We start from the raw sequence: 23,736 nt of genomic DNA on the forward strand, positions 1-23,736 counted from the left end.
AGAAGAAGCTGCTGCTCTCCCAAAGTCAGTAAAATCATTACTGCGTTTGGCGTAAAAGGGGCAAAGATTGTACACTGCAAACATCCTTACGCTGTGACAGTGGAGGGAGCATCATGATTTGCACTCTGGGCCTGGACAGCTTGCCATCATCAGGGGGAAAAGGAATTCCCAAGTTTATCAAGGTATCACGGGACAACGCCAGGGTGGCTGTCTGTCAGCTGAAGCTCACTAGAAAGTGGGTGATGCAACAACTAAATCTACTGCAGAGTGACTTCACACAAGAAAAATCCAGTGTTAGACCAGACTTTAACCCAACAGAGATGCTGTGAACTGACTTCAAAGGAGCTGTTCACACCACACATCCAGTGACTGAGCTGGAGCTGTTCGAAGGAGGAATGGTCCAAAACTTCTCCTGAACGCTGTGCAGGTACCTGAGGGGTTTTGTTTAAGGTTATTGCTGCTGAAGGAGGCTGAACCAATAAATCAAGATTCATGCTCACTTTTTTTCCCTTTGCACTGTGAAAGTTTAATGAGTGGTAACTCCAAAGGGGACAGATTGCGTCTCTCGTATCTTTAAATTTGTATGTAATAGTAATTGGGGAGACAGTGCGAGAAAAAGACAATAAAAGTAAACAGAAAGCAGAACTTGTGGATCTGTGGATGGTTTTCCTTCAGCCAGTGACGTCCTGTGTCATGTTTTACTGATTCTATGGTCTCTTCTTTCCCTCAGTAAATATTGTATTTTGTTTTGTCCTGAAAACACAGCTAACTCTTTCAGAAGCTTTTCTTTCGAGCCGCAAGTTCTCTCATCTGTTCTGTCATTTTCTAATCCATGGGTTATGAGTATTTATCTTCGTAAAGGAAAAGTGATCAAATTCGATCCTACTCAAAATAGACAATATATTTTGTTGTTGTTGTTGTTGTTGTTGTTGTTGTTTAAATGGCAGCTTCAAGAATATGCTGTTGACAGGCATTATTGTCCAGCTATCCAATACACAAAGGAAGAATGGGAGCTAATCACATTAATGCGCACATAAATACTCAATGTAATTTATAATTCTTTATTTATTTATTTATTTATTTATTTTAATTAAAGTTAGCTTAGCTGCTGGGCTAACATGGCTAAAAACAACACCTCAACTTACAAACCTAAAGGAAAATGAACGCACGACTTTTCCCTCTCTACCTGCGACCACCTGCCTCTTCTTACATGTGCGCATTAATAACATTGCTTATGCCTGCTTACCAGCGAACAAACACAGTACGCTGTGGTTTGCACACTTCCGTCCACCAACACCGTGGCGTTGCGCTGCGTGCCGACGCTGCTTTCACACACCTGCAGCAGCTGATGAGGTCAAATGTTGGTAATGACACTTAGTTGACTTCTCAGTGCGCTGTGTGTGCAGGATACCGGAGCGCAATATATAGGCTATCTGTAACTCAGCAATGCCAGGACTAATCAATATGTAGGTGGGGCTGCCTCATTTCTAAACTCACTCTCCCTCACAATAGCTTCACAGGTTTAAAGGAAATTGCAGATGAGGGTGAAGCAGCCAAGTTTACTGCAAGGAAAAAGCGCAAACTATTCACTATTAGTGCTTACCTTTGGGACGCAGCATCTGTTTTCTCTGGGTTGTGGTCTGTCTGTGTCCACCCGCTTCAATGGCCAGCTTACTCAGTTTTTTTTAAAAGTTTTTTTTAGTTTTTAGAGACATCCTCGGTGTTCCTTTATTTTTCTTTGACCATTCAATTTGCCTGGTCCAGACAGTGTTAGGCTGCATATGTAGCTGAGCCTCACATCCAGCTCCTCAATGATTTTCCGTTCATCGTCATCATCACGCAGTATGAGGCCTGACACCTCCAAGTGGCTTATAAACATCCATCCATCCATCTATTTATCAACACATTTACCACCAGACCATTTATGGTTGCTTTGAAAATCAGTCACTTGCTGACTTCCTGATTTGCAGTGATGGTGAATTGACCCTGATTGGCCGGCCTGTCTGTCTGTAATCAAAGTGGATGAGGCGAGGGCAGGCATCAGACTTTCCGGATGAGACTCTCATTATTTTCCTCACTATTTTCTTCTCCTCTCATCCCCTACATCAATTTATAATACCACTCTCTCATTGCGTCTCTTCTCCCTCTTTCCCAAGCCTTCTGCTCATCAAATCCCCCTCCTCGACTTATACATTCCCTATTTTTCATTTCCATGTTCTCTCCCTCTCTCTCCTTTTCTGTCTCTCTCCTTTCTCTCTCCCCTGGATATTTAGTTTGATTTATTGCCTCTTGTTGGAAAGGTTGGCGTTTTAATAACTCAGCTCCTCCTCACCCGAACGAAGGGAGAGAGAAAATTTGCGAGAAGAAGAACTTTAGTAAGCACAAAATAAACGCGTGGACAGACAGCAAGGTTTTTCTAGTGCTTTCCTTTTATCTCCCCAGCACTCTCACACTCTTTCATGTCTTCCGGTTCCTCTCACCGTTCACTCTGGGCTGAGGATATAAAAGCTAAACGTGCAGCTGAAATGGATGTCAATTTGAGCTCCTCTCTGATCTGGGGAGAGAAAAATACACATACACACACATACCCAACAGCTGTAATGGACTGAGGAGGTGAAAACTGACAACCACATAAAAAAAGGACCATCTGGTTTGAGGTATAGGAAAGCATGGCACCAAAAATAAAAAATAAAATACTCTAACCAGAATATGAATGGGACGACACTCGGATCATGATACACACAGTGATAAAGAGTAGTAGAAATGGTAGAATTAGTGGTGTGAATTCAAGAAAGAGGAAAAAAAGAAAAGAGCCAGTGGAGAGTTAAAGAGAGTGAGATAGTGAGAGACAAAGTGGTAGATCTCTAGTGCCAAACAGAGCCTTTATTTAGATGGTGATTATTCACACTGGTCATTAGAGAACCATATCACTTTCCTCATTTACTGAAAGACAGCAAGGGGGGGGAGGGGTTGGAGAGAACGAAAGGACAATCATTAGAAGATATCACTTTCACCCATGTTCTGATGATGAGGGGAAGAGCAGCACAGCAGACAGACACAGTCTGAGAATCCACATCCTTGAGCAATAAGACTATAACTAGCAATTAATAATTAAAATCACAAACCACCAGCCAATGTATCAGGCGTTATGAAAACCTGTTAACAGAGCGCTTATGTTCCTGTTCATTTTGTTGTCTGTCTGCATTTGAAGTAAATCTACCTGATCAGGGTGATTATATTTTCTCAGCTACAGCTGAGCATATTGTTTGTTGTTTTACAGCAGAAGTGTTATCCAAGAGCAATTAAGTTAAAGTGTATGTAGAGTTAATTACAAAGCATGAGGCGGGATTATTGGAAACCATGCGCGTGTTTCCCACTTAATTAAATGTTTGCAGGTGTTTATTGTAAATCTGTCAAACATGATGTTAGGTTATATTGTAAGAACAGCAAAGAAGAGGCTTTTTAATGACACGCAGATCCATAAACACACACAAACACAAAAGTCTCTCACTTCTGTTCACTCGCTCACACACAATACTTGTGTCTGATTCTGCAGTAATAACTCACAGGGAAAAAAAAAATCGTTGATGGAAAAAAAAGTCATTGACAGGGAATTAAAATGAAAAAAAAAAATCTGCATTTTTATCTTCAGCCCCTAATTTTAAGTGGTCAGGCCTGTTTGAGTGTTCCTCAGGGAACAATTAACTTGCTTTTAGTTCCTACCACATAAGCATGTCTGCCAAATCCCCATCAGATCGCTGCCCACAAAGAAAAAGGCAAACACACACACTGACAGTCAGAGATTACACACACTAAAACACAAAATGGAAAACATTTGGTTTGTACCCTTAATGAAGAACGCTATGAACACTGCAAACAGCAGTGAAACAGAAGAAATCAATGAATATACAGAAGCGAAAATACAATAAAAAGTAGTTTTGTTTGTATGGTGATTGCATCTACAAACATGGATCCACTTGTGACTTAACATCAAGGTGTCACTGTTTGAGCTCTTCTGTATAGATGTATACACATAAAACCATGTATGAAAACACAAAAGGACAACCCAGTGTTTGCATGTGTTGGCCTCTCCTGTCACTTACAGCTACTAAAAAAGATGGATATTCATGTGCATCCTATTCTCTTATCTCACACAGAGCCATGACTCAGCAGATAAGGGATTTGTGTCCTCCTTAAAGATACGTAAATGGGGTTTAAAGATAGGAATGGGACAGTCACTTCAACCACCAGTCTATCCTCCTCTATTCTCCTCAGCTTTATTTAAATAGAAATGTCTTTTTGCCACTGAGGAGAATTGTTTTCTTTTAGGTACCAGAGCATAAACAAAAGTGGAGTGTCTTGGCAGTAAATAGATCAAGACATAACCTTCAGAGCATTTTTTGGCAGAATATCAAACTGCACGCACAAACAGCTATAGCCTCGTTCATCTCAAAGTTAATTTTACTACAGAGGGTTCACTCAATCCATCTGGGATGGGGAGGAGGAGCAGAGATAGAGACAGTACAGTAGGGGACAGAAAGGGAGAGGAGAGGATAAATTGTGGAGGTGCTATGGGGAGAGGATGACTGCTGGCACGCAGAGAGGTTGGAGAGAGAGAGAGAAAAAGGGGGCTGCAGCAAGTGGACCGGGGAACGGAGGGAACAGAAGGACAGATGAATATGCAGAGCAGGACATGTGTCCTCTTCTTGCTTCCATCTGACTCTACTAAACATCTACAAATTCTGTGAAAAGGAAGGGGGTTAGACACGGAAGAAAGAAAGTAGGTGACAGAAAGAAAATAATATGAACAACATGGAAACAGTGAGAATGAGAGCAGATTTTGTACAAGGGGTTGTCCATGACAACATACTCTTTTACAGAGTTTAAAAATGTTCTTCTACACAACTAGAACTCAAAGTTATAACATGTTAAATGTCACTGTAACACCTATTTATTTAACTGTACATATGGTATAATAGCATCATTGTGCAACAGCATGGAGCTAATATTACTGTGCATCAACAGAAGACACTTTGACATGTTACAGCAGCAAAAGCCAAGGTGTAAATTATACAAAATAATGCAGGCTGACTTCCATTTAGCTGCTTCGGTTTCTGGGTCCTGGTACTGTGCATGCTGACTCACTGTCACACCGTCATGTCTTACATAGACTCTTAAGTAGAACAGCATTAACGTTATCAGTAACACCTGTGCCTTTTTTCGTTGAGGACAAGTCAAAATGTCAGCTATGGAAAAACAAATGTAGTATTATGTCTGTGTAGATTGAATACTGTATATACTGTTTTATCAATAAAAGGGCATAAACCACTTCTGTATTGTTACATGCAATATTTTATTAAACCACACTGAAACTGTGCATCATTGTTGTCCGATGAAGAGCATGAAGTTCGGAAGTGGAGTTGAAACTCAACTTTTCCGGAGTTCAGAGAGACAGTCTAGTTCCAGCTTTGTGATAATGATTTTTCTAGAATAGTAAAAAGTTCATACTTTTTCCTGAAATTATTAACCACACATCATGGACTTCATCAGTATAGAGCTTACAGCTTGGCAACTTCTCATCACATGATTTTTGCCTGGGCTTGCCTTGTTGCAGCTTTATGACTTTGTGTTTATGTATCTGTAGATTTGTTCTCGGAACATATAGAGAACAGACTGTAGTTTTGAAAAAGGGATAAACACAAAAAGAGAAACAAAGAAAGGCAGACTGGACACTGCATCTGTGATGATGAGGAGAAAGAGGAGTCACGATCGGATTGCTCATATTTCTGATTGTTATATTCAGTGGGGGCCACTTACACAGTCAATAGTTATGGATAGCACATGCCGTATGAGTACAATAGGAGTCCTTGCCTCTTTATCTGCTTACATGTAGTACATGGCAACAACAATAACCACAACCACTGCATTGAAAATCTATTCCACATTCTCACTTGTCATTTTTTCCTCACAAATAACAACTATTAGTCACCAAAGAAGTTGAAGTGGCTTCCCAGACAACAAAAGAGAGAAATGAAATAAAAGAACTGACACAGATGACCATCAATACACAAGAGTGCAGGAAAAGAGTAAACAGAGAAAGACTGGTGGAGCTGAGGAAAAGTAGGGAAGAGAAGGCAATGGGGGATTCAGGGGAAGTAAGAAAGTGCTGTAAAAGGCTTTCAATAAACACGTCGCTATAGTAACCAAGATGTAATTTGCTTGGTGAGAAAAAGAGAACGATGGAGATTGAGGGAGAGTGATGGAGAGAGGGGAATAGAAAAGCATTTACCATCACTGCTTGAGTCCAGAGCTGTAATTACGGAACTGAGACGCAGCGACAGAGGGGGAGGAAAAGAATGGAGGTACACACAAGAAAAGAGCTGCACAAAATGTACTTTTACAAAAGGAAAAGGTGAGAAATGAAAAACACACAAGTAAAATGATGACCCCATAAAATTGGCACTGTTGCAAATAAGTGTCGTAGGCGTGTGGAAAAAAGGCAGGGAAAAGCAGCTGCGGAGAGTACAAAATGACAAAGGAAAAAAGAAAGTTGTGAAAAAAGGTTTTGTTTTATAAGTGTGTGGGGGAAGTGAGTTTATTTATTTATCAAAAGAAAGGTAAAAGCTATGCCTGGTTATGAAGCCAAATAAACAAATTAACCACACAAATAATTAAGTGCAGACATGCTTTAAGTCTTTTTGCAGCGACCTTGCGAAGATAAATGTAAAGAGACCAAGAAGAAGAAGTGGGGTAAAAGTGAGGCGAGAGAAGAGTGACAGGCAAAGACAAGATATGTTATGGGAAAAAGCAGTGCTCAAATGATGAGTGATAGACAGGCCAAGCTGCGCATGAAACATGCAGGCATAAGGCTGATGAATACAGTAAGGGACCAAAAATAGCGGGATTACAGAGTAGATGGAGAATGGGGCCAGTCCCACTCTGTGTGCGTGAGGCACAGAGAGACAGAGTGATTGAGGGAGGAGTGTGTTCATGCTGTGTGTGTGCGCGTGTGTGCGTGTGTGTGTTCGATAAAAAGCAAGAGTGTGTGTACAGGGTAGTTGATTACAGCTCTGGCGAGTAGCTTGGTGTCAGTCTGTGTATGAGGAGATAACAGGATTAAGAGGCTACTGACACTACTGTACAAAAGCAACAGAGAGAGGAGAGGGAGAGATGGTGAGGAGAGGAGAGAACAGCGAGAAGAAGTGAAAATGGGGGGGAAAGGAGAAAAATAAGAGGAACTTAAAGGGTTATTCCCCTGAAATATGGAACACTACTTTTGCCATATAAAATAGTGAGTGACAGGTTTCTGCAAAATGAAAATGTAGAATATAACAATAACAAGTGCAGATGATTGCATGCAGGGTACAAGAGGGCACAAAAAGGGTTTGGTGAAGTGTCGTTAATGTGCTGTGTGACCTTCACAGTCACCACATCTCAGTCTGAGTTTTGGGACCCTTTGGTACAACATTTCTTACACCACTCTCCACCAGCATCTTAAAGTAATGTTTTTTGAAAGAATGTTATTCGTCCCTGCCACAGAGATTTAAAGGGAAGAATGAAGTTTTTCTGAAGGTCCAAGTGGCCTCACTGAGATACTTTATTTTGGTGTATGTGTGCATGCATGAGGAAAATAAACAGTTAATCCCCTAGATTCAAAGACACAAACATCCCTGAAAATATGCTTATTAACTATTGGAAATTACTCTAAAAACTACAGAACTTCCCACCAGAAGCACTGACAATGGTACTTTAATGTTGCAGAAAACTGGAGAAAATCAATATCGGCCGGGAACTTCATATGTTTGTGAATCATCTTTAGCGTGATTGGATTTGGTTTTAATGACCTGAAAACCAATTTTTCTCAATCAGTTCCTAGTATGAGATTTTCAGTCTTACAGTAACGCAGTTTCCTGCCAACATTCAAACAGTTTAGGTATTTTCAGGGGAGATCTTTTCATATTTTTCTCAGCAATATTCTTCCTGAGCTTAATGGAGGAAGGTCTGACTTGGGAAATATTTTATGTCATGTACTTTCATGCAATTAAGGTTCAGAAATATTTGTATCAAACTTGCCAAACTGTCATTCAAATCTGACCAGACCCAATTAGGCAGATTAGCTAAAACTTTGAGTGTTAAACTTTAAAATAGATTCCAGATATTTTTCCCAAAAATCTAAATTGTTGAATGTTCAGTCACAGATATTTAAAGCTTTATAGATATCTAAAAACAAGTGTTTAACTGCTTGACGTTAGTGCAAGTTAGGTTTAGAAACCTGACATTAATAAGAGTGAAATTCTGGATGCAGGTTCATGTTGATATACAAGTAACTCTGGTATAACAAAGAATGTTTGCTGAAATAAACTGTGCCAAGAGACAGGGAAAAAACATATTTGACCAGTAATGAGAAGATCAATGAGAGTGAAGATGAGGATGGATGAAGGATAGAGACTCAGCGTAAAAGAGGGAGAAGATTTTTGAAAGAGTGCTGATAATGATGAATAGCAGACAGACAGGAGATGAAACAAATATTAAAGAGGAAATAAGGAAGAGAGAGTGCGAGGGAGAAGTAAAGAGGCCATAAACTTGGTGCTAAGATTTCTATTTCTGCCTGTTGAGTTCAAACAACCATAAGTGCGGGCGCTATTCGTCAGCTATGCAATCAACATGGCTCTTAATTAAGTGCATCATAACTGCCGATTTCAATTGGCACTCCCATGAGGTAAATGACACCACTTTTCTCTCCAATCTAATCTGAGTCAAGGGGAGTCTGGTCAATTTATAGTGTGCAACAGAAGAGTTAGCTGCAGGGCTACTGAATACTTAAACGGTTCTGTTCCAAAGACAATCCCAAATTGAAAGTTGGAAAGGCTTTTCAGAAAAAGAGAGGGAGAATAAAATGAATTTTCACAAAGCATTTTTAACCTCTGGCACTCTTACAAAATTTGTAAGGAACTGTCTGCTCCTATAGATCAATCAAAGTGAGGGAGAGAGAGACCCCAGAGTGAGTTCCTCCTCTGCGGTCCGCTCAACGTTTGCTGTGGGAGTGCAGGCTCACCAGGGACAAATTAGCCACACAGGAGCACTGAGGCATCATGGGAAATTAATGATCAGGACCTCCAGGAAGTGAGCTAATGAGTCCTAGTGCCACACGCACATGTACACCATGAAGCACACACATACACAGGATAAAAGATAGAGAAAGCAAGACAAGGAGGGGGTCCTGCAGAAAGGAAATGGCAAACGTGTAACACAAAGCTATCAATGTTACTTTGTCTGGATGAGTGATGGCACTGGCGCAATTGCAGGGTTTGCAGTCTCACATACACACACACACACACACACACACTTAGAGAATCAGATAATTAGAGAGGACCACCAGTGGCTTTCGCCCACGGAGGCGTAGTGATTACTGTCGCTACACCCTCCCCTGGGGCGGTTGACAACAACCAGAGAATTAACACACACACACACACACACACACACACACACACACACACACACACACACACACACACACACAGAGTCAAGTGTTGCTGAACTAAATGTGGCTCTTGCAGACGGTCTGTGGTGGTGTGGCTCCCTGATGTCATCTTGTGTGTTGGTGGGTACATGAACGCACCATTTTACCATCCAGTTTCGCCCTACTTGAGCTGTACAGTAAGCTGTAAAGCTGAACGGCTATAAACCAGATACTCAAAGGCACCTTACTGATGAAAACAAGCTCTGCCTTCTTTTGCATGATTGGTTTAAATAAATTACACTGTTCAGTTCCAGATCAGACTGTTCAGGAAGCAGAAAAGAGGACAGAGGGTCACAGGGTTTCATAAAAAACTGGAACATTGACAGGCTGTCTCCCCACACCAGTCGGCGCACCTCACTAGGATTTAACTTTGGACTACAGTATCATACATAACCACACCCTTGTCATATGATTGGCCCGAAGTTTCCCCGGCACCGCCCTCCACTCAGCGCATCCGCCCTTCCAGCGCTGCGCGGAGCCTGTTGCTGCCAAACCAGCTGGCAGTTTCAATTGAAATTCTGATCTGTGACGGTACTCGCAACCCTGACCTTTAAACTCAGGTTTAGTCTCCTTTTTTTCCCTTCTTCATATAAGTCTTGTGCTTTGCAGTGAAGATATTTCAGTCCTAAACCACTATGCGGAATGCTGACAAACTCTCAGGAACTTTTCACCGTAGAAGTGCACACCTTCCTCGTTGCAGCCTGTGACTCTTCACCTTGTTTTTAGAGCGACTTCAAACAGTTTACCTTGATGCATGATGCGAAACTCCAACAACAAATGACGTAGACGTGTGAGTTTGTTCATGAGTTGTAAAAGCTGCTGGGGAAAGTTGTTCACCGAGCTCCTGTGTCGTGTCTCGTCACCTGATTTGCGCACCACTCCCACCCGATGCAGAACCTTTTTGCGGCGGCCAGGATGGGCCCCCTGATGAGGACACTGGGAGCCCTGCCTGCTTGGAAAACCACCATTTTCCTGTTCAACATAATCTCAGCTGTTGTTGCCAAAAGAAACGTCGTGTATTGGAATTCAACAAACACAAGGTGAGAAAACTCTGCCTTTTAATGATGCCTCTCTCCAGGAGAAAATTAGATTTTTGTTTGTCTGGGCTCCAAACAAAGACTCAATATTAAGGGTCGAAATGTAGTTCATTCCACCGTATTTGCATTTAGAACAAAGGTAGCTGGTTTGAACTTGCACTGCCATCCTATTGCGCAACAGCCTCAACAATTCCTCCTAAATGAGTCAGGCTTTAGTTAGTTTAAAGAATCTCAGCTATGCCGCAGATCACGTCCTTGTTTACTTAATTGAAGAGACGTGCAGAGCAGGTAAAGCCTGTACTAACCCAAAAGCTATGGGAGTGGTATTTGCCTTGAATAAAGAGGACACATTTGAGGCACAGTTACCTGACCTCACCTTCTTCCTGCAGCCAGTTATCTTTATCATAATGACCACACTCCAACCCTGGCTTTCACCTGTCTGCTGCCTTTTGCAGTTAGTTATTATGCTACTTATAGAAAGCCAGAAGTAAGGGTTTCTTCTTAAGTGTTTGTGCCCTAGATAGCATTCTCAGGACTCAGGTGTATATTAGAGTCTAAAGTGCTGCTGTGGATAAGCGAATATGTAGTATGGTAATGGGAAGGTGTGTGTGTGTGATTGTGACTGTGCGTAATGGTTTGATTGGGGCCATTAGCCAGGCAGAGCGAGGCTCACCTGCTGATCCAGGTGTTCCAGTGTGGCTAATTGAAGGGTTGAGGTGGGAGACCTGCAGGCCAGTAGAGCTACCAGCCAAGACAAACACATCCGCCATTCTCTTACACACTTTTTCACATGATCTTGCTCCCCACAGAAGGCCTGATTTCACAAACACTCTTTCAGATGATGACTTTTTTATCTAATAGCTGTTGGCCACAGAGATAACTTTGACAGTCACAGGTTTATCTTGTATTTTATATTTGTGGACAAGCAATTTGTGATAGAAATATGATTCCCCAAGGTCTCCTTTGTCAGTTCTGCAGGACTCCTCCTATACTGGTATGGGCCAAGGTTATATCCAGTGTGTCGAGGCGGGTAAAACCTGGTCATGTAATTGGGATCCAACAGAAATGTGTTCGGGAGGAACACTGTAGGGATTAGGAAGCACCTTCTCGTTCCCCAGAGATTCAGGAATAAATGGCCACAGCCTGTGGAAGGGCCACACAGACTGCTGCAACACCATACAATCACAATGCCATCAGCATCACGGTGGAGGGTAACCCACTGTGGCAGAGAATCACTCTCATCAGCAACACCACCCAATCACAAAGCTATCAGTGGAGCCGTGATGCTGCACCCAGACCAGAATCCTCTGGGTTTAGCACCAGGGCTCATTTTCCTCCTCCTCCTCCTTTTCTCCTCCTCTCCTCTCCTCTCCTCTCCTCTCCTCTCCTCTCCTCTCCTCTCCTCTCCTCTCCTCTCCTCTCCTCTCCTCTCCTCCTTACTCTTCATTTCTTCCCTTGTTACATCCTGCTCTTCTTTTCATTTTTTCTCTGCACTCCCCCCCGCTCCTCCTTCGCCACCCCTTTATCTCTCACGACTCCCTCCTGCCCAGTGATGGATATTGGCAGTGTGATTAGTTGAGCTTCAGTCATTTTCCCATACCATATTTTCTATTAGGTTCCAGCCAGCCCGGTTGTCCTGAGGCCTGTAAATGTAGCCAGGCGAGGGAAGAGGAGCACAGGGACAGGAGAGCCATGCTTTTGTTGGCTCAGCGCTGCACTGCAGGGTCCAGGACTGCATCAGATTCTTTTGATTTTTATAGTTTACAACTTAGCTGTTCTTCCTAAATTTAGAATATACGAATAAGCTTTTGAATTTGCACTTTTTTTTCTTAAAGCCTTTTTAATGTATTTTTGATGTAATTTGTGGATCACACATAATCTAAGGAGTATTTTAATATGAAACATGTTGCTTGTGACATAACCCACAGAATTATCATCCAACTTTTTAGTTCTATTCCCCATTCTGTGGTGCCTTTTAGCATCTTTCAGGTCCCTGTTTTGGTTGAACAAACAGAAACGTAACGTGTTTTGATTCAGTTTCATTGTTTTCATCAGAATTGTTTACCATGAAATAGCTCTGATAAATCAACTGTATGCTACCTCGTTCACACAAAACAAAAGGTTAGAAGTGGGTGACCAGAGGAGCATTTAGCAGTTAAAGAGCCTTATTTCCCCCAGGAGTTGTTGGAGAACAAAACAAAACAAACATTGACCCAGAAGAGCGCGAGTTAAAGATTTACATTGACCACTTTGCCAGAAATACGACTTCTGGGTCAATATCTGTATCTACCACTGTTTGCTAAGGCTACAACTTTATAAGCTAATATGTCAGTATTGTGTTCACAAATATCAACCTTCCTTGTAAATGTTGTGATGGAGGCAGTAACGTTTTTTTTGGACTGCTTAACTCACAACAAGTTGCCAATACTAACAATCGTCTGAATCAGTTTATTAATGCCGAAATTATTACCATCACTTCTGACACTAGAAAAACAGCCAAAGTTTTGTTTCGGCTGCCGATACAGACGTTACAATAAAGGCTCAGGTCGTATAAAACATAACTGTAGCTCGTGAGAAAACTGGCTCTTTTTAATATGGCTGACGGAAGACAGTCTCTCGCCGTCACCTTTCCGACGACATCTAGATTTATGCTTTTAATGAAGCAAGGGCAGTGAAGTGGAGACTGAAGGGCCTCGTTGCTCTGTTCTTTGCTGGCTAATATGCTTGTAACAAAGGCTCAGTGAAACACTTTAACTGGCACACATTTAGCACCCTCCAGATTGAAAAATGGGAGCTCTGAAATGGAAGTGATAGACTGGCTGCAGGGTCAGCGTTGAACATTGTGGAATCAAATACCCCAGTCTCTTCTTTGTGGGGCTCAAGTGGCTCGATTGCCCTCTTTTATGATTTTATGAACAGAGTTTACGATCGTTCTTTATTTCATAACTGCACCTCTCTCAGAGCAATACTTCCTTATTAGATGAGAAATTATTTTTTTACTTCCTGGAGCAGTTAAAGGTTTGTAAAATATTATAACCTCAGTGCTCAAAGCTTGAGTGTGTATATTTATGTGTGAACCTCCGTGAGCAGCAAGCTCAGACTAGTTTGTTGGTACATTCAGCCCCTTCTTGTGGGCCATGGTGTGCTTTTAAACCTGTTGGACCAAACACATTGACCAGCCTATTTGCTGATACAACTGTGACTGCCTCTTGCGCCACATTCATCATCATAAATTCACCCGAGATATGTCAGCAAGTTTACTCTTAGCGGTTGAATTATCTTTTTTGCAAGAGATGGCTTGAAAGATGATTTGCCCTTTCTGTATATGGGCTGCTCATACAACTGTAACAAGAATACATGTCACCCATACCTTAACCCAAAAACAGCTCCTCTGTTTCCTTGTCCTCTGACTGATCCTTGTTCTTGGCTCTCACCTGTGCTATTACTTTCCCTCTTATCTGCCATGGGAGGAGGCAAACTTGTCCCAACAGTTCCTCTGGATCACGGCTTAAGCTTCAGCCTCTGGTCTCCAACTCCTATGCTTCCTCTTCTCCTAATTTTTGTTTCTCTCCTGCAGAGTGACAGATTAGCAGGGGTTTGAAAATGGAAATTACTGTGTTTTAACATTTAAAATCATAATAAGAATATTAATTTTCATACCGGTATCCTCGCTTGGTCACAGTTGAACTCAATCTGCAAGTTTAGACATGAACCTTAAAGTGTTTAAAACAGCAGACCTGTCTGTACTCTGTCTCTCTTTATTTCTGCCTCTATCTCTCACCCCCTCAGACAAAGACTAAGGGTGAAGCTCCAAGCCACTGAAGCATGTTTAAACGGTGCATGAGGAGATGAATATTTGTATTGGTTTTCTGTATCTTTATTGAAAGGAGCTCTCATAAGTCTTCCGTGTAATCTCTGCTCTGTTTATGCATCATTTCCCTATGTGTGCACTCATGAATGATCTAGTTTAAATACCAAAGTAAATCACATTCTGCATACCATACCTACACACACACACAAACACACACACACACACACACACACACACACACACACACACACACACACACACACACACACACACACACACACACACACACACACACACACACACACGTATCTGATCTGTGATTGTGCAAGAAGGCACACATGCAGCATACAGTAAAGTGAAAGCAGACGGTGTTTGTAATTCTGTCTTGTCAGGGAAGATGATTGCACTTTCAGACTAATTTATTTATTTTTTTATTATTTCTTCCTCTGACAGTCTGTCTGTAGCTGTTCCTCCTTTGTAGTGTGTGTGCATGCAAATTAATATATTTCTCTCACTGTCTGCTATCGCTCTTCTCTGTGTCTGTCTCTGTACTAATCTCTGTCTTCCCCTGGTAAATGATTAACATGGAGAACCTGGCTGAACTATAATCAACAAACCCACAGTGAGGTAATTACCACTTTATTCCCTGTCCTGCTAACAAAGCAATCCCTCGCTCTCTCTGCCTCCCTCTCTCTCTGTCCTCATCTGTCATGTGGCTGTATCAGTGTCTCTCTCACTCCCTTTTCTGTGTCAATGCAAGTTGCCGTCCTGTGATCGCCGTAGATTCGGAGATGTGTTTATGAGTGCAATTGTGTACCTTATCTGTTTTTGTAAATGTGCTTTGTCTGTTTGTGGCATTGAGCGTAGTATCTGGAGGTAAACTGTGGATGAATTAACTTTGTGTACACTTGAGCTTCTTCATCTCTGTCGGAAAACAATGCAAGGCAGTGATTTTAGCGATTTGTACGCCTGGGAATTGTCTTTGGTGCCATTGTGGTAGGTTGAAGTTCATTTCAGTGGAACAATAGATCTGTCAAAGGTGTGTGTGTGTGTGTGTGTGTGTGTGTGTGTGTGTGTGTGTGCGTGTGCGCGTGCATGTGCATGCTTTTGGAACTGACCTGCTGGTTTGCTTAAAAGGGGAAGTCTTTGTTTCCTTGAGTAGAGATAGAGAGTAATACATTTCAGTTCTGGAAAAACAAAACCCAGAAATGCACCAGGATACCCAGCCCTGTTAAAACACTCAAGGTCCTGATTCATTTGTGATCTTGCACATTATTCATGTTTTTTTTGTTTTTGTTTTTTCATTAGTTTTCAAACTTCTGTTCCTTTCACAGCAAGTAGTTAAAGTGGCTTCGAGTGGAAAAATCCTCCATTCCGGCCAGCGGTGTGCGGCTGTGGGAACATTTACCAACCACTGTGCCGGCCTTTTGTCTAAATAGGTCATTGTTTTGTTTCCACTCGATAGTTGATTTTAGGTGTGACTAAAGTGTTGGAGGAGAAAGGCGTATTATTGCCCTTGGATGCTTAGTTTGTTTTAAGGTGGGGCATGCAGATAGAGTCTTGTGCAACCAAGTCTTTTGCTCTAAAATGTCACGTGGCCTCATTTCATCGACTATTTCAAGTGAATCTTTGCAAAAACATTTCCAGGTTACTACTGACACTGCTTCCTTCTTTTTTCATGCATGCATCTGTGTGAAATCAGTAATCCTTCATTTCACTGTTTAGTGATATATTATCCCTCAGAATGATACCAACATAATCGTTGCACAACAAAAATAATCCTTGCATTTGAAGTGAAAGGTGAGATACACATGCACAGGAAGACTCAAGCACACTGTGTTGAAAATGAGGTTTGGGCAGAGGCCTGGCAGCGAGAACATCTGTGTTAAAATGGATCAGATAGTCACAGTGCAGCTTGGAGCCGTCGGAGCAGACCTGGTGTACAAGCATGAAAGGACGGCCGCTCCCTCCTCCTGGTCAGGATATTTAGTCAATCGATGCCAATTTAACACCCAGATATTATCACTGGCTTCTCGCATTATCGCAAGACTGCATATGGACCCATCTCTTTCCCAATTTCTTTCCGCACGCTGCCCTGTTTCTCTGTGTACACACATACATCAATATTAGGTTGCATTAAGCTGTAATAAGTTGAATTGTGTGAATGTCTCCAAGTGGGGTGGAACAGCTGTGGAATGAAATGAGGTTTAGTGATGTCTGCAGCTCAGTTGGCACAGTTAGCCTGGCTTTGGCACAAAATGGCTGCTGTGCCGTATGTGTGTGAAGAGGCTGGTTATAGTAGTTAAGGGCCGTTGGTGAGCTCCGAGCGGGAGCGCATTCATTCGTTCATTCACTGCACACAATGAGCTGTCATTGTTGGAGGTGTCAGGTGAACTATGTATTCCTTTGACACACAAAACGGCAATTAAACTGGTGCAAAAGAATATGTAAACTGTGGGAAACACTGCTAATTTTAGCTTGACCAACACAAAGCGATCTGTTTGTTGTTTAGCCGATATGTGCATATTAGAGTTTCTCACACACACACATGCGTGCAGGCAGAAAGAGGCAGACACACACTCCCATGCACATGTAACCTCGCACAATGCTCTTCCATTCGGCTCAGAAATCCTGCCAAGAGGCAACCTGGGAATTCCCTGAGACAGAAATTGAATTAGTATTGACCCAGGCAGAGCAAAAGGCTGTAGCAGGAACCTGGATTATTGTACCAGACAAGGTGCTCACTGCGAGGAGGACACTGAGACATGTTTGCCATCATATCCCCACTCTTCAAAGGTGCTTAAGGACAGTCACTCTAAAGGCAGTTTTTTTTTTTTCTATTTTTTCTTACAGATTATATTTACTATACAACAGCTTCTGCCATTACATTTCCTAGTGATTGCTGTGATTAATATGAATTTAATTTGTGAAATAATTGTTTTAGTCACTAAATGAGTGTCGCTTTCATCAGCTGCAGATAGGACACGCTCATGATAACTGTGCATGAATTGCTCTGACTTTATTGATATAATTTTGGTGCTGAATTTGGAAAAAAAATTTAAGCAAACCCTCCAAGGTGTTATCATGAATTTTTAAACATCTAGTTAGTATTTGACCTTGGTAGTGAATCTCTTGTGAAGTAGCCAGTCAATAGTCAAGAAAAGTCAAAAGATTTGGAGACACAGTGATGTAAATGTCTGTGGGGATGATGTTTTTAAAGTCTCTGTTTAATATTCACATGTTAACTTTAACAGGTGCAATATGTCAGTGGATTAAAGTAAAGACGCACTAAATCTGTTCGCAGGCTTAACTGCAAGTGATAAAGTGTCTGTAGAAAACTACAAAATGATGGTCTTCAGTGAAATGATATAAATGTGTTTTATTGATTATCGCCCGTAATAATAATTTGATCTGGCACGTTGCCATGGGAAGGGATAAGGAAGGATGCAAAATAATCGTATTTTAAATAGAATTTTCAGGCCTGCATTCCCTAAAGGAAATGGTACAATCCTTAAATAATATTAAGCTAAGTTCTCAGGTTTATCTTATGTAAGATATTTTCTTTGACATGCCAAAAAATATATTTTTGTACACATACTGTAGCAGGACAGTTTATCTTGAGTAAGATGGTGTGTATCCAGAATAGGGGTGGGAGATTTGTCCCTAAAATAGTATCATGATATTTCAGGGTATTTCGGCAATAACGATATTATTGATAACATGACCAAATAAAAATGTTATTATTAATTGCAAAAACATACAGTATCAACAAATAAGTGTTATGGTTTTATATACCAGCATAAATATAAAAGTTTGCCTTCTAATATTCAGTTAAAACTAAACACCTGTTTTAGTTTCTGTTGGAGTTGACAAACTAAAGAACTCGAGTAAAATTCGGATTCTGTATAAAATAAAGCAGCTTGTAGCCATGCTAGAAGTTACGCTGTTAACAGTATGGCGTCATTACATCAAGTCAGAATACTGCCATTATTGCAATATGAATATTTTTTATCGTATTGAAAATAACACTGATATTATTGTGAACAATGCGATATGGCACACCGCTAACCCAGAAACCCGCAGAACGGTGGTGGCTCCAGCCATCTTCACACCAGAACAAACTTTATAGACAAATAAACCTTCGAGAAAGTATAGCTCCTCTACACTTTAGCACAACAAAGAGACACTTGGATAGAATAAAAACACCTGAAGGGATGTGAACATGTGTGTATTTATAGGGTGTATACTCTTGTCGGTTGTATCTTTTTAACACTTTGTCACTTTTCTCAATTAATATTATTTACCCTTTTATCCTGTACTTTGGGATTTCCTGAGGCGATAGCTCACATGACAAATTTTGCACTTTATGTTGATATTTTGAATCTGCTGTATGATTTTTGGGAGGCTTTTCCATGGTGGAAAGAAAACTAATATTATTTTGGCATTGCCTCCCCAAAGTATGGTTGTGCAGCTAACGTTCCAGCCCCCAATGATGTGAAACACACATTTCGCTTCCGTTTCTTTTTTGCGCTGGCATACCACACACACCAAAAATGAATATATACACTGCCTCTGCGCTGGGTTTTTTCGTCAGCCCCTAGAGATGGTAAAAACATTAGACCTGCAGTGGAGGGAGTGAGGGATGGAGAATGCGTTAAGGAGAAGGATGGTAGGGAAAGAGTCAACAGATTTCAACTCCCAAAACAGCTCAGGAAGGCCCCCGGGGATGGAGGGATAAGGAGAAAGGGAGAGAGGGAAGAAAGGATGTCAGCAGGTATTACTATCACTGTCACACGAAGGCGTGAGGAGCGAACCCTGCCTCCTCCAACACACACACACACACACACACACACACACCCACGCAGGGGCTCTGTCGCACACACACCGTGACGCAGGCTTGTATACAGGTGTCGTACCGAGACACACACACACACTACCAAGAGTACCATTGCTCTGCCTGCACACACACTCAAACATGGCTGCTCGGACCCTGGGGAGACCCTGAGTAGGAATCGCACTCCTTTTAGAACTGACGCTGCTTTCTGGTTTTTGTTACACAACTGTTTTTACCTTAAGTTTAAAAAAAAAAAAAAAAAAAAGAACAAAATAATCTATCACAGGCATATTTAAAAATGCCAGCGCTCGGATTCTTTGAGGCTAACAGTAAGATGATGAGATATGGTTTAGGTATGTATGTACGTGTGCCAGCATATTTGTGCTATTTTTGTTGCAATAACCAGTACCACATGATTTTTGGGTGTGCAATAATGCTCAGCTTGATCTGTGTCTCCTGCGAATTGGTTGCCATCACTGTGCAAGAGTATGTTTTGTTAAATTCATCACCAATGATCAGATGGTTGTAATTTACAGTCTGAGAGCATCCGGAGTATGTGGTTGTATTTTGTGCTGAATGGAAGAGGGGGGGGAAATGGCTTGTCCCAAATCTCCATAGCTATGGCCTTGTAGCAGGAGAACTCATGAATCTCATTGCTCCCCTATTCAGCTGGAAATGGAGTTCCTGTACGCTGTGCGCTTCTCAAAACACTGGAGCAGACGCTCCGTGTTTATGATGGTGGAATTAATCTGTGTTCTTCTATACAGTGACAATTGCATAGTCATGAAAAGTCACAAAATTCCTTACTCACTCCTTTTTCTCTTTTTTTTTCTTTTACATTGATTTACATTACAATCCAGATGGATTTGCTTTCAGACCAGTTCTCTTCATCAGAGGTAGATATTATAGTGGCATTTGTGGTATTTGCTTAGTTTGCTTCGGATTTAGAGTGATTTTTGTATTCTTCTAAAGAAAACCACTCGCCACCAGTCACACATGCCGTACCTCCTTTGTTAATCTTGTAATTTTGGGTCATTGTGGTTCATTACTTAAAGCAGTGACCAGTCATCTTTAATCCCAAATTAATCAGATAATCCCAGTTGAGTGTCAGGCTGTTGTTGGCACTGTGCTAGACTAGCGTCTGCACCTCTCCGCCTGACCCTCGCCACTTCCTTCCTCTCTGCCCCCCCCCCCTCCCCTCCCCTCTCATTGTGTCTGAACCTTTCATCAGTGTTGTGGAACTCAACTGGCCTTTCTAAGAAATTCAGGGCCATCTGACTTCAAGGCACATCATGCCATCCAGTTATATCAACACAAATATCAGAGGCATGAATTTTATTTCACTCATTTAAGATGGTATACGAGAGCTCAATATTTAGTTTATAAATGACACCGATTCAGAAGCCTTCAAGGGCCTAAACCTAATCCCACTCAAACGCACAATGCAGACTTAAAAAAAAAAAAAAAAATCATACATTTTATTTCTTAGCTCTTTTGATAGGTATTAGACATCAGTGTCAGTGTCCTACCGCTGGTGTGAATATGTGCTCGTGTGTGAGGGCGGGGCAGCTAGGCTGCTGTGCGTGACTAGAACAGGACAAAGCTGGCTGCCTTGAGGGGGAATAAAGGGGACCTTCCATACCCCCGACGCACAGAGCGATATGAATTTTAACCGTTGTGACGGAGAAAGATGGAGAGGGAGAGGGAGGCATGGATCGGCTGCGAGGGAGAGAGGGAGAGGGAAGGGGGCAGTTTAGACTCCTGGGATTCCAAAGCAGTGACCGTGAAAGTGCTTAGATAAACAGAGAGAAAGACAGAGAGAAGGAGGGAGGAAGGGAGGGCGAAGTGGGTAAAATGGTGGTGGAAGAAGCAGTGGAGGGAAGAGCGGATGAGAAGGTATAGGCATACCGACTTGAGAAGGAAATGAGAACTGCTGAAGATAGGGTGGAAAACAGCAGATGGGAGTGAAACCAAGTATAGAAGTTTTTAAATAAGTTCACCAGGAGTCGGAGGGGCTGAAAGTGGCCAGTTTTACTCTATTTACTCCTTAACTCTTATGCCTCTCCAATCTTTTTCGCTGCCATCTTCTCCTTTCCTCTCCTTCCGTCTGTTTAAATAATTCAGGCCTTTTGGCGTATTAGGGCAGGTTTCCTTGACATCTCTTAACTGTGTGTGCCTGTCTGTCTGACGGACTCAAGGACAGCTCTAGCCCAGGAACCGGCCATTCCTCAGCTTACAACCACCAAATAATCAGACACAGGTGAAAGCGAGAGGGAATGCACACCTGGGATAAATGCTGCCTATCCAGCATTGACCTTCACATCATGGAGAGAGAGATAAAAACAGAGCACACGAATGGAAAAGAAAGAGTGTCTGCAGCATCAGAAGTGTGACCCACTTTGTAAATGATGGATTCTCAAAGCCAAGTCTGATTTATTGGCTGAGTGTATTTGCTTTACGAGCACCCTTTTCACTACAGCAAGTGTATCCGAGTAAATGTGTGTCTATGTGGGCGTGCGTCTTAAAGGGTGTTGCTTGCATGTCCTCCTTAACCCACTTACACAGGTGGGCTGAAAGACCTGGGATACAGATAAGTGTAGTTAAGTATAGTTAAATAATAGATGAGAGTGTAGAGCATATACTGTTAAGATGAACTCTGGAAGGAAAACAAGAAATCAAGAACAAAATTTACAAGATGTTACTAAAAATGTCTTATGTGAAGTGAAAAATGACAAGAACAGCTAATGGAAAAAGCATGATGTATCATAATTGCAAGCAAAGACGGGTCGTACTTGATTGAATGCCAATTTGCAGCATTTAATGTGTACGAAAGTGGCTTGGCAACAAAACCTTAATAATTTTCAAAGCAGACGTCGCCTCCAAAGTTGTCAAATCATCTTTGCCCAACATGCTAAACTAAATTTTCATTTTGTAATATTTTTTTTTTTGTATTACTTATAACTGATACAGGTACAAGGCCAACTCTTTTCTTCTACTTTACTCATCTTTAATTCCTATTGTTTAATTGCCCAGTTCTCTATTTTACTATTTTTACCACCATGCAGTCCATTGTTATTAACCCTATATATCAACCTTAATATAAGTGCTTTTTGTCATAATGTTAACATTAATTTGCTCTATTTAGATAGATTTATCTGCTCTGGCACTGTGTGAATCAGAAGGGTCCAAGCAGCAACGTTAGTACATAAACGTGAGACAAATGATGTTGACACAGTGGATCAGCCCGGCTGCCACTTTGTGGAAATACACTTTGATAGATTTCATAAATAGTTTGAATCATGGATTTTTCTGTATACCCATCATTGTCACCGTCCTACCCCCCACCGCCCTCCTCGTACGCTGTCTGAGCGGTGAGGTACTGTAGCTGTATTCAAGTTTATGTATACGAGCCTGGCACCTGTACAAATCAGCCCTGTATTTATGCTGCAGCTCCATTTAGACTGCAGGAACATGGAGAGCACTCATTACTCTGAGGTTTAGGCTGTCCGACAGAGGGATGCAAGAAAAAGATGGATGGAACGAAGGATGGATGGGTGGGGCATTGGCTTGGCACCAATCCCAGCACCGGATTGGTTGTTGTCCTGGCAACAGCACGTCTGACCTTATTTACCCCCTTGCACACCCCTCGCCGTACGCGCACTTCGCTCTCGCCCATGCACATTTCTTTCGCTGCACTCACTTTTTACCCGTCATTCTTCTCTGCATGAGAGCTTAAACTCTTCATCTTATGCCCTTTTATTCCCCTCGCACTAATTTCTAGAGTGTGGCCGCTTCCAGGCAGAGCAGGTGAGAACGTCAAATCAGACTTATAGCTGCTGCAGTGCTGGTGGCTGTCGTGAGGCAACGTTTCTGGTCAAGCGGCGAAAATAAAAACAAGCCATAGACGGCGAGACCACACTCTTGTCCATTTATGTTGTGGACAGTAATTTCATACCTTCCAGAAAAGTCACTGGAAAGCCTATTTTAAGCTCATACTAGACCACACATGGAGAGTGGTGCCTATGCATGAGAGAGCTCTGCCACAGAAGGGGATGATGGCTTCTGCAGAACTGCAGCCATATCAAAATGGTCCCGATGAATTGGTTTCCATACTGATGGGTCCGGCGGGTCTGAATCATGCAATTTTCCTCAGTTCTGCTGGCCGTGGCTATACATCCTGTTGTGCTGCTGAGTCCCACAGAATGGACACATACACACACTGAGGAGGACCTATGCCATAACAGGCAGAAAATAGGGTCTGTCTTTACCTGAGGCTCAGAGTCCTTTTGGCCTGAAGCAGTGCGCGCCTGTGTGTGTGTGTGTGTGTGTGTGTGTGTGTGTGTGTGTGTGTGTGTGTGTGTGTGTGTGTGTGTGTGTGTGTGTGTGTGTGTGTGTGTGTGTGTGTGTGTGTTTTATGTGTCTGTAAATTGATAGGTGGTGTGGGTCCAGCCTGCTGATCTACACAGTTTGAATGAGGAGTGTAGTGGTTCTGAATGCCCCGTGCCTTCTGGTGCAAGATACGTGCAACCAATCA

At 42.0% G+C, this 23,736-nt stretch overlaps 1 protein-coding gene across 1 annotated transcript in view; it reads left to right on the top strand.

Moving 5' to 3' along the window:
- Positions 1-10,098: 10,098 nt before the first annotated feature.
- LOC138619449 (ephrin-A4) overlaps positions 10,099-23,736 on the top strand; it is a 31,417-nt gene continuing 17,779 nt past the window's right edge. The window contains exon 1 of the mRNA XM_069695927.1: positions 10,099-10,560. Coding sequence (XP_069552028.1) covers positions 10,409-10,560 — 152 coding nt within the window. The 5' untranslated portion in view covers positions 10,099-10,408. The remainder of the gene's footprint in view (positions 10,561-23,736) is intronic.

This window comes from Brachyistius frenatus, unplaced genomic scaffold (assembly GCF_029030835.1).
Source record: "Brachyistius frenatus isolate BFR_SWC_R1_liver_20210118 unplaced genomic scaffold, ASM2903083v1 Contig_20, whole genome shotgun sequence".
Taxonomy (NCBI): Eukaryota; Metazoa; Chordata; class Actinopteri; family Embiotocidae; genus Brachyistius; species Brachyistius frenatus.